General features: G+C 46.1%; 1 protein-coding gene across 1 annotated transcript in view; it reads left to right on the top strand.

Annotated features, from left to right (window-relative positions):
* Ehhadh (enoyl-CoA hydratase and 3-hydroxyacyl CoA dehydrogenase) overlaps window positions 1–13,477 on the top strand; it is a 35,704-nt gene extending 22,227 nt beyond the window's left edge. Inside the window, exons 6-7 of the mRNA XM_032900001.1 lie at window positions 8,459–8,800; window positions 11,914–13,477. Coding sequence (XP_032755892.1) covers window positions 8,459–8,800; window positions 11,914–13,175 — 1,604 coding nt within the window. The 3' untranslated portion in view covers window positions 13,176–13,477. The remainder of the gene's footprint in view (window positions 1–8,458; window positions 8,801–11,913) is intronic.
* The last annotated feature ends 203 nt before the right edge of the window (window positions 13,478–13,680 follow it).

The raw sequence follows: 13,680 nt of genomic DNA, 5'->3' as shown, positions 1-13,680 counted from the left end.
TCATTGGTGGCCACCTATTGTCCTTTGAATTCATTGGAGGCCCTTGGTGGGGAAATATCTTAGGCATGCAGAGTGGGTGGTGAAGGATCCATGTTAAGGGCGGTTAGCTCATTTCCTGGAACAGGGTATTATCCTAAATTCCACCTGGTATTTGCCTAAGGCAACCTTTGTCCTTAAGTTTGATTCTTACAAGTACACTGTAGCTGTCTTCAGACACACCAGAAGAGGGCATCAGATCCCATTACAGATGGTTGTGAGCCACCATGTGGTTGCTGGGATTGAACTCAGGACCTCTGGAAGAGCAGTCAGTGCTCTTAACCATTGAGCCATCTCTCCACCAATAGCAGCTTGGGTTCCTATGGGAAGTTCTGTCCTTCCCTGTTTTTTTCTGCTTTGTGAGTACTTCAAACAGAGGATAAGGACCAAGGCCTACTATTCTTATTATGGTCAGCTTTTAAAGTTAACTGTAAACATTAAACTCCAAAGTTTATAAAACAGAATGATGCCTGGTCTTAGCAACATTACAGTTTGTCCACTTGGTGGCACCCCAACCTCAAGCCATTGTCTGCTCTAAAACTTAAGTTGCCTATGGTTCTGGCTAGGGGCAGTTATTTGTGATGGTTTTAAAGCTTTGTTGAGAAGAGTGTATGGAGGTGTGTAAACTTGCTTGTGATGTACACATGTTTCAGCAGTGAGGTTCTGCCTGAGTGATAAGTGTTGTGTTGAAAGAGAGAGAGAGAGAGAGAGAGAGAGAGAGAGAGAGAGAGAGAGAGAGAAGCCAAGGATATGTTTGATGAAGTGCAGTATGGTGAGGTGAAAGGGGGCCTCTGGGGCCCATGCTGCCACCCTCCCCACCAGCCACATGACAGTATAGTATAGAATAGCGTTTATTTAGGGCATAGGAAGGGGAGTTGAGAAGGGAGTAGAGACAGAAAGGCGCATGCACACACACACACACACACACACACACACACACACACACAGGGTGGGGATGGGGAGAGAGAGAGAGAGAGAGAAGAGGGACGGAGGGGAGGGAGGGAGGAGGGAGGGGAGGGGAGGGAGGGGAGAGGAGAGGAGAGAGAGGAGAGGAGAGGAGGAGAGGAGAGGAGAGGAGAGGAGACCAGCCAGGAATACATGGAGAGTGGGATAGGGGTGGGAAGAGAGGGAGAAGAGGCAGAGAGAGTAAGAGAGTAACAGAGAGGAAGGGCCAAACAGTGCTTTTCATAATAAACCAGGTGTTACCTGGTTGTTGCCTGGTAACTGTGTGGCGGAGACGAGAAGGAATGCTAAAATAAGTACTTGCGGAGTGAAACCATAGGCTTGATTCCAATTCCAAGAAGAGAAAGGAAAAAAACAAAAACACAAAAATGTACATACATTTTGTACCTATAGCTAGTTAGAATCCGTAAAAGTAGTTATGAAAACTGTCAGGAGACAACGGTAAGTGAAAAAAAAACACCTCACAAATCTTACTCTGCGGCTTTTGCTTCTACTGTGGTGCAGTCTGCTGTTTGTTTGCTCGCTGGCTGTGCGGGGAGGCTCACGGGGAGTCAGACTCCCGGCTTCGCACATGTGTGGCAGATATCGCCATCCCTTGCTTTAATTTTTTTCCTAGCTTAGGTTTTGTTAGTCCCCCCCCCATTTCTAATGTTTAATGTGTTCAGCTGTATGCATTCCTCATTGTGTAGATCGTAATTGACTTTATTTACAATTCCCCACTTGAGTACTAATCCAGACGAATAGAGTTCGAATGCCCCTAGGCTTCCTCAGGCTTTCTCAGTGCTTTGTTTATGAACAGTGAAACCCATTCTTTTTTTTTTTTTTTTTTTTTTTTCTTTTTTTTTCGAGCTGGGGACCTAACCCAGGGCCTTGGCGCTTATAGGCAAGTGCTCTACCACTGAGCTTAAATCCCCAACCCCAAAACCCATTCATTTTAAGTGTAGCATTTGCTGAGTGTTGGTAATGGTTTACAGTTGTGTGGTTATCACCAGAGAGTAGTAGGATATATATTTTTCATTTCAAAAAGAACCGGCTCCTTCCGGTAGAGGCCATTCAACTGAGACTTCAAGACACAGCAGTTTTCTGCTTTTAGAATTCCACATCCACATAGCGTTGGACTCTGCATGCTTTTGAGAGGCGCCTGTGTTGTCCCATGTAGTAATAACTGACTACTCTCCACTACTGAAGAGTGTTCCGTAGTTTCTTTAGCTGATGGACAATTGGTTTTTACCACTCTGAATCCTCACTGGTCTTTGAGGACATGAATTTCACACACACACACACACACACACACACACACACACACACATGCACACACAGGTATATGTGCCTGTACGTACACATACAATAATACTGAAATAAAATAATTAAAAATAATTGTTCTTTTTTCTACTTTCCAAGCCATTGAATTTGCCCAGAGGGAAAAGAGGCAAGCCAGTGTCTTGGTGGGTGCGTCTGATACGGAAATGACCTCTGGATTGGACATCAGGATTTTATTCTCCTCTTAGCCATGTGTGAACCACAATAGGTCTTCTTTTAATTTTCTTGTCTCTAACAAAGAAGGGATCCACAAAATTAATTTCTGGCCATGTTCTGAGAAAGCAAAGCCAGTACTGGGGGGGGCGGGGATCTCAGTGTTCGGCCTTCCTACAACCAAGCACACCCCAGTGTCTGTTTTGGGTTTCAGTGATAGAATCCCATGGAAAATGCTAGCGATTTTATTGCTATTGGGTTTTTTGTTTGTTTGTTTTGCCTGAGCACAAATGTTTGCAATCTTGACTATTTCAGGTTGAGGGTGATAGAGTGCTTGCCTAACATGTAGGAGGTCCCTGGGTTCAATCCACGTAGCCCCTAAAACTGTGGATGTTGGCACCCTGCTGTAATCCCAGCTCTCTGAGGTGGAGGCAGGAGGGAGAGAACCGTTCTTGGCTACATGAGACCCAGTGACCTCCTTGGGAAGATGGGTGTAATAGGTGGACAGTAGAAGAGGTGGCAGCAGTAAAGGCCTGACTAAGAACACCTCACTGCTCTCCGTGGTCCTATCATCTCACAAAGGCACAGTTGGCCACGTCTGCTTTTCATTTTAATCTTACACTCTTCTTTTTGTGATTTCCTTGTTCTCTCCCTCTCTCATTTGCTTTCAAATGCAGCCACTGGTCTGTAAACATTTGACAAAACGAAACTGGTGGACCACCTCGATGGTCAGATTCATAAGCAGCCAACCCCTCGTTAATGTGTGTTTGTACGTGTGTGGGAAGTCTCCTCTACGAAGCTAGTTTTGCTGTACAGCGTCAGTTCTCTCACTTCACTGAGTCGGGATTTTCTGTCAAAAAGCCTTCAGCCTATTGCCACAGTCACTACTACTCCAGTGTCGAATTGAGAAGCTCAAAGGTTTCATTTTCCACCCCAGAGGAGTGAGGGGAGTGAGTCACAAGCGCTGGTCTGGAGGGAGTGGAGAAGCTGCTGTGCCTGTCTCTACAAACCTTAAAAACAAAAACAAACAACATGAAAGAGGAGTCATGTTAATTTTTACTAAGATTTAAACCACACGGTTATTAGATCTTATTTTGTAAAGATTTGTTTATTTATTTTATGAGTACACTGTCGCTGTCCTCAGACACACCAGAAGAGGGCATCAGATCCCATTACAGATGGTTGTGAGCCACCACGTGGTTGCTGGGAATTGAACTCAGGACCTCTGAACCATCTCTCCAGCTCCCTGGTAGTGTTTAAAATGTCCATTTTAAGATGCGTGAAATGGCTTAAACTGGTATACCAGTTTAAGAAGCTGAGGCAGGAGCTTGTCCCTAGTTCAAGGCCAACCAGAACTACATAGTAACCCTGTCTCAAACCATTCTTAACTAAGCCAAACAGGCTTTTTTTTTTTTTTGGTTCTTTTTTTCGGAGCTGGGGATCGAACCCAGGGCCTTGCGCTTCCTAGGCAAGTGCTCTACCACTGAGCTAAATCCCCAACCCCCAAACAGGCTTTTTAAAAAAACAAGATTCATTTATTTGTTTTCTTTATGAGTACATTGTAGCTGTCCTCTGACACACCAGAAGAGGGCGTCAGATCCCATTACAGATGGTTGTGAGCCACCATGTGGTTGCTGGGAATTGAACCCGGGACCTCTGGTAGAGCAGCCAGTTCTCTTAAGCACTGTGTTATATGTTTCCTAACATATGAATCCCACCAGGCTTTATCCCAGAGACAAGGGATAGAACAGAGCCACATTGAATTCCTTGCCCCGCCCTGAGGAAGGGGGGGCCTTGTAAAGTGCCACTCATTCCCGATTGCCTGTGACTAGCAGCCTGGCGGTCTCTTGGGTAAGAACTCCTAGTCCCCATGCCAAGTTCCTGGAGTGAGGGCTGGGCACAGAGAGCATTCATCTGGGAGTCTCGGCTGAGGAAAGGATGCTCTAGGCACTTAGTAGGTTTAGGGTTTTTTTTTTAAGGTTTTATTTCATGATTTTAATTATGTATATATCCCTGTGGGTTTGTGCACATGGGTGCAATGCCTTCAAAGGCCAGAGGGGGCATCAAATCCCTCGGGCCTGGAGTTAACAGATGGCTGGGAGTCACTTGCTGGGAGTGAAGCTCGGGTCCTGTGGTAGAGCAGCAAGGACTCTTAACCACCGAGCCATTTCTGCAGGCCCTGGTTTTTGTTCTGAGGCAGAGACTAGCCCAGGTTGGCCAAATGCTCAATCTTCCTATCTCATCATGTTGAGTTCTGGGATGATAGGCATATGCTACCACGCTGCGTGCCCTCTGACGCTCCGTTCTTGTCTGTGTCATGAGCTCAGGCCCTTTGCCCTGGATGCTTAGTCCATTTTCAACAATTCTATTTCTGCCCAAAGACTTTGGTTCCTGTTCATTTGGATTTTGTGGCTTCCAAGAGTTCCTAGTGCTTTCCCTTGGTCTTGCTTTTCATTTTACTGCCTACTCTTTGTAATCTATTGTTTTTTCTTTCTCTGAATATTTCCAAAGAATGGGGGGATCTGTCCTACACAGGGAGCCTCCTCTTGAGGTGTCACCCATCGTGAGTAGCCTTCCTGGAGTTGAGGATACGCAACCGTTCTCTCAGTCATTTGTGGAGTCTCTAACACGGGTGCAGCACATTGGGTCAGAGTACGAGGAAAGGAGTCTTTGTCTCTAAGGAAACAATTTATGTGAGCCACACTTTGGGTCTCGTTAGCCAGACTGATAATCTCTTCCTGCACCGTTGGTAGAAGGGTGTGTGGGGGATGACCACATTTTGTCACATAGCTTTGTCAAAACTTGTGAGCAGAGCCAAGGGTAGAAGTGGTCACAGGCCTGGAGGGTACCGGATCCTATAACTGGGAGTTTGTGAGCCACCATGTGGTTGCTGGGAATTGAACTCAGGACCTCTGGAAGAGCAGCCGGTGCTCTTAACCACTGAGCTCTCCTTCCAGTCCCCAGCCTTCCTCTTTCCCCAGAAGCTGATGCTAAACTCTCGGGCAGTACTGCCAGAGGCCGTCATTGCCTGCCTGGTGTAGGTGCCTTCTTACTCCTCAGTGTCGGGACGAACTTTCCGGCAACTGCAGATGTCCTCCGGAAGTGACTCCCAGGCCTAAGTCTGCTCCTGGCCCTCTATGAGGCTGCACATCGAAGTCAGACACGAATGTTTTTCAGATCGTTGTGTTCTGCCTCTGTCCTTAAACCGTTTTAAGTATGTATGTGGTGAGAAGTAGACATTTGAATTTCTTAAACCTTTCAAAGAAGGCTGGTGTGCTGTGGTGTTGGAAGGCAGTTCTGGTCATGGAGGGGGCCATACAATAGCAGGCTCACGTGTAGCATTCCAGGTCTGCAGGGTCCCACGTGGGTGAGGCCACAGCCCATTGGCCATCCATGAATAACACCGGCGTCGCCTGCACAGACCTCACCTTCCTTGTTAAACCTGCCTCCCCTGCATGGTGGGCCGGGCTGATGCACTGAGTAACTAAGTGAGGGCCTGAGCTCATGGTTCTCTCTCCGAAGACAGGGGTGAGGAGGGACCACACGTTGCTAACCTGCTGCATTCCCATCTGAAAATGACTTTTATGTCCGATAGCAGTGGTCCTCAGCCTTCCTAATGCAGCTCCTCGTGTGGTACACCCCAATTCTAAGATGATTTCGTCGCTACTTCATAACTGTAATTTTGCTACTGTATGTGTCCTAATGTAAATATCTGTTTTCTGATCGTCTCAGGTGACCCCTATGAGAAAGTCATTTGACACCCCAGAAGGGTGACAATCCCTAGGTTGAGAAACGCTGTCCTATAGGGTGGCATTCACTTAAAAGCCTTCTCACAAGTATGGGTAATTAATGTTTGTGTAATCAAGTTATGGTCTCACATTTAGCTTAAAAACAAAACAAAACAAACAAACAAACAAAAAACCCAAAACAGTATGAGATTTCAGAATCCCCAGTATACGTGATGCTATCTAGACTGTTCTCTTGCTTCCTGAAACTCCTTAGCACATGGCTGTCAGCTCTGTGTTCTTCTGTAATGGCTGTATGTATGACGTAAGCTGAGATAGGCTCTCTGTCTGACTGTCTTAGGGGTTCATAAGCTCTGATAGGCTCTCTGACCATCTTAGGGGTTCATAAGCTTTGATAGGCTCTTTGATTATCTTAGGGGTTCATTTATGCTGTGTTAGGCTCTGTCTGACTGTCTTAGGGGTACATTTATGCAGATGGTTCATGCTGGAGCTAGTAGCCCTTAGTAGAACCCATTAGGTGGTGCTGAGTTTTGGTAACTGTGATTTGGTGTGTGTTTTTATCTGATTTAAAAATCATTCCATTAAATTAAGACGATTATAGAACCACATGGTTCTGATGCCTAACTCAAGTTCTGGGCTTTTTTTTTCCTAGAAAAAATTATAGTATTAGGAATTCGGTGAAATTATAGTTTGTTTTGAGGATTGCGGATGCTTGGCAGGGAACAGAATTCATTTACTTAGTACCTATGTATCAAGTTCTCCCACCTGTCTATCAGTTCTCCCACTGTGTATCAGTTCTCCTACCTGTGTATCAGTTCTCCCACTGTGTATCAGTTCTCCCACCTGTGTATCAGTTCTCCCACCTGTGTATCAGTTCTCCCACCTGTGTATCAGTTCTCCCACTGTGTATCAGTTCTCCCACTGTGTATCAGTTCTCCCACCTGTGTATCAGTTCTCCCACTGTGTATCAGTTCTCCCACTGTGTATCAGTTCTCCCACCTGTGTATCAGTTCTCCCACCTGTGTATCAGTTCTCCCACTGTGTATCAGTTCTCCCACCTGTGTATCAGTTCTCCCACTGTGTATCAGTTCTCCCACTGTGTATCAGTTCTCCCACTGTGTATCAGTTCTCCCACCTGTGTATCAGTTCTCCCACTGTGTATCAGTTCTCCCACCTGTGTATCAGTTCTCCCACTGTGTATCAGTTCTCCCACCTGTGTATCAGTTCTCCTACCTGTGTATCAGTTCTCCCACTGTGTATCAGTTCTCCCACTGTGTATCAGTTCTCCCACTGTGTATCAGTTCTCCCACCTGTGTATCAGTTCTCCCACTGGGTATCAGTTCTCCCACTGTGTATCAGTTCTCCCACTGGGTATCAGTTCTCCCACTGTGTATCAGTTCTCCCACCTGTGTATCAGTTCTCCCACCTGTGTATCAGTTCTCCCACTGGGTATCAGTTCTCTCACTGGGTATCAGTTCTCCCACTGTGTATCAGTTCTCCCACTGTGTATCAGTTCTCCCACCTGTGTATCAGTTCTCCCACTGTGTATCAGTTCTCCCACCTGTGTATCAGTTCTCCCACCTGTGTATCAGTTCTCCCACCTGTGTATCCAGCTATACCACCACCTTTTGGGGGGAAGAAAAAAAAGACTCTTTTTTTGCCCTGTGGGTTATCTTTCCTCCTGTATTAAAAATTAATTCACTATCCTGGAAGACCTTATCAATGAACTTTCAATTCTTTTTCATTGGCAATCATTGCCTCGTATAACATTCCTGTCTGTTATGGTAGTCTAAAGGTTTTGTCATTATTAGGAAAAATGTGAATAATTTTGAATATACGAATACTAAGAACTATACTCTGTGCAGACAGATTAATATTCAGTATATTATAAAGTTGTCTTGACCTCAGAATAAAAAGAGAATGCACCTTTTATGTCTGAATTAGTAACACAATACTTTAGATCTTCTAAATTTTTACTTTACGGTCTGAAGTTACTAAGATTGCAGACTTGGAATCTGTGTTTCATCAGATATTGTAATGCATGGCAACTGATTGGGTCATGGGAGCCATGCACTGAGCCGTACATGGCGTCTGATTGGGTCTTGGGAACCATGCACTGAGCTGTAATGCATGGCGTCTGATTGGGTCGTAGGAGCCATGCACCATTGTTTTGCTCTTGTACAGTCCTGTTCCCTTCCTGCTATGCTAATGGTACTCTGACCTTTCGCAATCTCTTCCAGATAAACCCATAGAACCCCGCAGGATCTTTAACAAGCCAGTTCCAAGCTTGCCCAACATGGACAGTGTTTTTGCAGAAGCCATCGCCAAGGTACGAAAACAGTACCCTGGCGTCCTGGCTCCGGAGACGTGTGTCCGCTCAATCCAGGCCTCTGTGAAGCATCCCTACGAAGTAGGCATCAAGGAAGAGGAAAAGCTGTTTATGTACCTCCGGGCGTCTGGGCAGGCTAAAGCCCTACAGTATGCCTTCTTTGCTGAAAAGTCTGCAAATAAGTGGTCAACTCCCTCAGGAGCGTCTTGGAAAACAGCCTCTGCTCAACCCGTCTCCTCAGTTGGCGTTCTTGGTAAGGACATTCTTTAAACCTGTGAGTTTCTTCTAATCGATTGAGAAGTTTATACATGTGTACACTGTGTCTAGCTCTAGCTCCCCACTCCCTTCCCTTCAGTCCCTTCCTTACCCTCCCCCACCACTATTTTCTCCTGACTTCATGTGTTCTCTCTCTTTTTCAAAACCACAGAAGCCACCTAGTGCTGCTAACATGTGCATGGGTGTAAGGCCATCTACTGGAACATGGGAAGCCTCCAGGGAGGATGGACTCATCCTTAAAGAAAACTGACTCTTCTTGTGCCAACAGCCATTACTAGCCAGTAGGCTCCTAGGCTTGCAGATGGACTCCCTGCCCTCCTCTCCTTTATGCTGGGATTTTGTCCAACCCCATGTTGTACCGGTCTTGCGTGTGTGGTCAAAGCTGTTGTTGGTTCATATGTGCAATGGCACTGTTGTGTACAAAAAACATAGCACATTTCAAATGTCAATTTCTCAGGGAAGCTATTATTTTGTCACTTTCTCGGGGAAGCTATTATTTTGTTGAACATGGTACTCATGTTAACACTTGTTAATTCTTTTTTTTTTTTTTTTCGGGGCTGGGGATCGAACCCAGGACCTTGCGCTTCCTAGGCAAACGCTCTACCACTGAGCCAAATCCCCAACCCAACACTTGTTAATTCTTGCTGGAGCCCACGAACTCTCTCCATTCTGTGGGTCAGCTGTAAGGACCTCCCAACTGTGGCAGTTCTGTCCACACATCGGCCATATGAGTGGAGTTTGTTTCCAACTCTCAGTATAAACCATCTGTTCGCTGCCTTGACTACTGCAGTTTGTCCTAATTATTGAAACTGGGAAGAATGACTTCCCCGATTTGTTTTAAAGATTTAATTTATCTAAGGTAGGTGAGTACAGCGTTGCTGTCTTCAGACACATCAGAACAGGGCATTGAGTCCCATTACAGATGGTTGTGAGCTGGGAATTGAACTCTGGACCTCCGGAAGAGCAGCCAGTGCTTTTAACTGCTGAGCCATCTCCCTAGCCCCATCTCCAATTTTTAAAAATACTGTTTTTGACTCTTCTAGGTTTCTTGCATTTCTGTATGAATTTTAGAATCTGGTGTTAATTTATGCAAGAAGTTGGGGTGGAATAGTGCCTACATTGGCTTTACAGATTAATTTGATATTTCATCTTAACAATACTGAATTTTTTTTCTGGTCCATGATCATTGGCTGTCTTTCAGCCACTATTTAGGTCTCTTTGATTCTTTTTATTTCTTTCCCTCCCTCTTCATTCTTTTTTTTTTTTTTTGAGCTGGGGACCAACCCGGCCTTGCGCTTGCTAGGCAAGCGCTCTACCACTGAGCTAAATCCCCAAGCCCCTTCTTTCTTTTTTTTAAATGTGAGGGATCAGACTCTGACCCTTGTGCATGCAGGCCCTCTAACACTGAACAATAAATACCCTGGCCACTCTTTAGTTTTTCAATGGTGTTTCATTGGTTTTTAGAACACAATCCCTCCTTTGTTAAATGTATTCCAAAAGTATAATTATTTTTTATGTTAGTGTAGGTAGAATTTCCTCCTTGTTTTCATACAGTTCATTGCTAATATGTGGAAATACACTGGGGCGGGAGAGATGACTCAGCAGTTAAGAGTAACTGCTTTGAGGTTGTGAATATCAGAGTTTTGGTCCCAGCATCCGTATGATAAGTTGAGCAGCCCCCAAACACCTATAACACCTGCTCCGGGGAGGGCGGCCAAGACAAGAATATGACTGTGCTTGCTGGCTTCCGGACTAGATGAAAAGACACAAACCCTCTGCCTCTTAAAAGAGAGGTCCCTGCTTCAAAAGGAATAGGCAGAAAGGACAGACAGGGACGCCCAGCTCTTCCTAATGATGTCTATGGCACAGGCACATAGAGAAATAAATATTTTAAAATTACTATTGCTTTTAATATTATTGACACCCTAACCACAGTTTCCTCTCTCCTCTCCTCCAATTTCTGCCCGGCACATGCCCACTCATCCTTGGGAAGGGGCAGGCCTTCCAGGGATATCTAGTTGCCAAATATGGCATATCAAGTTGCAGTAAAGACTGGCACCTCCCCTGTATTAAGATTGGATGAGGCAACCCAGTAGTAGGAAAGGGGTCCCAAAATCAGGCAAAAGAGTCAGAGACAGCCCTGCTCCCATTGTTAGGACTCCCATAAGAAGACCAAGCTGTACAACTCTAAAATATATGCACGGGGCCTAGGTCAGACCCCTGCAGGTCCCCGATTGTCACTTCAATGTCTGTGAGCCCCTGCGAGCCCAGGTTAGTTGATTATGAAGTTTTCTTGCGGTGTCCTTGACCGCCCTGGCTCCTACAATCCTTCCTTCCCAACTTCCATAGGATTCCCTGAGCGCTTCCTAATGTTTGGCTGTGGGTCTCTTCATCTGTTTCCATCAGTGGCTGGGTGAGGCCTCTCTGATGACAACTGAGTGAGGTACCAATCTGTGAGCAGAGTGGAAGAGCTCTGGGAATCATGATTAAAGGGAGCACAGTGCTCTCATGTCCAGATTTTAGATCCTGCAACTTGACTGGACTTGTCTATTAGTTCTTTTTTTTTTTTTTAAAGATATACTTATTTATTATACATAAGTACACTGTGGCTGTCTTCAGACTCACCAGAAGATCTCATTACAGATGGTTGCGAGCCACCATGTGGTTGCTGGGATTTGAACTCAGGACCTCTGGAGGAGCAGTCAGTGCTGCAGTCAGTGCTCTTAACCACTGAGCCATCTCTCCAGCCCTTGTCTATTAGTTCTAATAGCTTGTGTGGATGAGTGCATGTGAATCCTAATGGTTTTTATATCCCCCTCTCTCCCCGGAGCACATAACAGTGCATGAACTATTCGATACATTTATGTTCACTGACCAACCCCAGTGTTCTTATGAGTTGTCAGTGCCAGGCACAGAAGCTAGGGCCTCATGTGTGATCATCACGCAGTGATAGTGACCAGCAGCTCTATCCCTGGGGTCAATCTTTTAAAATGTCACTTTGCCACAGACGCCTTCTACCAGTGACCAGCTAACTGTTCGGCACCCAGTAAGAGCTAATCACGTTTTCTTTCCTTTTCTCCGAATCCGCAGGCTTGGGAACGATGGGCCGAGGCATCGCCATTTCTTTTGCGAGAGTGGGGATCTCTGTGGTTGCCGTGGAGTCAGACCCAAAGCAGCTAGACGCTGCAAAGAAGATAATCACTTCCACCTTGGAGAAGGAAGCATCCAGAGCGCATCAGAACGGCCAAGCTTTGGCAAAACCAAAACTCAGGTTCTCCTCATCCACAAAGGAACTTTCAACTGTGGATTTGGTGGTCGAAGCAGTGTTCGAAGACATGAACCTGAAGAAGAAGGTCTTCGCTGAGCTGTCAGCCCTGTGCAAGCCAGGAGCCTTTCTGTGCACCAATACCTCGGCGCTGAACGTGGACGACATTGCTTCTTCCACAGATCGCCCTCAGCTGGTGATTGGCACCCACTTCTTCTCACCAGCCCATGTCATGAGGTTGCTAGAGGTCATTCCTAGCCGATACTCGTCCCCTACTACCATCGCCACGGTTATGAGCTTGTCCAAAAAGATCGGAAAGATTGGAGTAGTGGTTGGCAACTGCTATGGATTTGTTGGGAATCGGATGTTGGCTCCCTATTACAACCAGGGGTATTTCTTGTTAGAGGAAGGTAGCAAGCCAGAGGATGTAGACGGGGTCTTAGAAGAGTTTGGTTTTAGAATGGGACCCTTCAGAGTGTCAGACCTCGCAGGGCTAGATGTGGGTTGGAAAGTTCGCAAGGGGCAAGGCCTTACTGGACCATCATTGCCACCAGGGACCCCCGCCCGAAAGAGGGGCAACAGCAGGTACTCCCCACTTGGCGATATGCTCTGTGAAGCTGGGCGATTTGGTCAGAAGACAGGTAAAGGCTGGTATCAGTATGACAAGCCACTGGGTCGCATCCACAAACCTGATCCCTGGCTTTCTACGTTCCTGTCACAATATAGAGAGGCCCACCACATTGAGCAGCGTACCATCAGCAAGGAGGAGATCCTGGAGCGTTGCTTATATTCCCTCATCAATGAGGCATTCCGCATCTTGGACGAGGGGATGGCTGCTCGCCCAGAGCACATTGATGTCATCTACTTGCACGGGTACGGGTGGCCAAGGCACAAGGGCGGGCCCATGTTCTATGCTGCCTCAGTTGGGTTGCCCACAGTTCTAGAGAAACTGCAGAAATATTATAGGCAGAACCCTGACATCCCCCAACTGGAGCCCAGTGACTACCTCAGAAGGCTGGTAGCCCAGGGAAGCCCTCCTCTGAAGGAATGGCAAAGCTTGGCAGGGCCCCACGGCAGCAAACTGTGATTCAGCCTTCTGCGTTTTGCCACATATGTTGGCACCTAATTTCAGTATGATTCCTTCCTAAAATCCAAACAGATCGTTCTGAAGTACAAATCATGGTTGCTGCTTCTGCTGATAGCTGGTCAGTAAAAGCTCCTCTCTGTATCTTTCTACCTCATAATTCCAATGGTCAGACTTCAGGAATGTCTACAGTCAGTCTATACCTCTGACTGCACTTCTATCGGAAAAATTCAATGAATGTATGTTTACTACTACAAGCATTCTTCTCTTTTGACTATTTGCCTGCTCTAACAAAAACGTATACAAAACGTATACAAAATTATGCTAATAGAATAATTCACACCTCCGGTTGACAAACCAAATGGCCTTAGCAGATCAACACAAGTGGCATATACACGCACTTGACACATTCCAACTGTGTGAAGTAACTGCCACGTGTTGTAACATGGTGCTGGGTTAGAGCACTGTTCTGAGTGAGGGGAGGCAGGCAGAGAAGGCAGGCAGATAA

Source organism: Rattus rattus, chromosome 4 (genome assembly GCF_011064425.1).
Source record: "Rattus rattus isolate New Zealand chromosome 4, Rrattus_CSIRO_v1, whole genome shotgun sequence".
In the NCBI taxonomy this organism is placed as follows: domain Eukaryota; kingdom Metazoa; phylum Chordata; class Mammalia; order Rodentia; family Muridae; genus Rattus; species Rattus rattus.
Note: the sequence above shows the minus strand (reverse complement) of the source record. Positions and strands in the feature narration are given on the sequence as shown.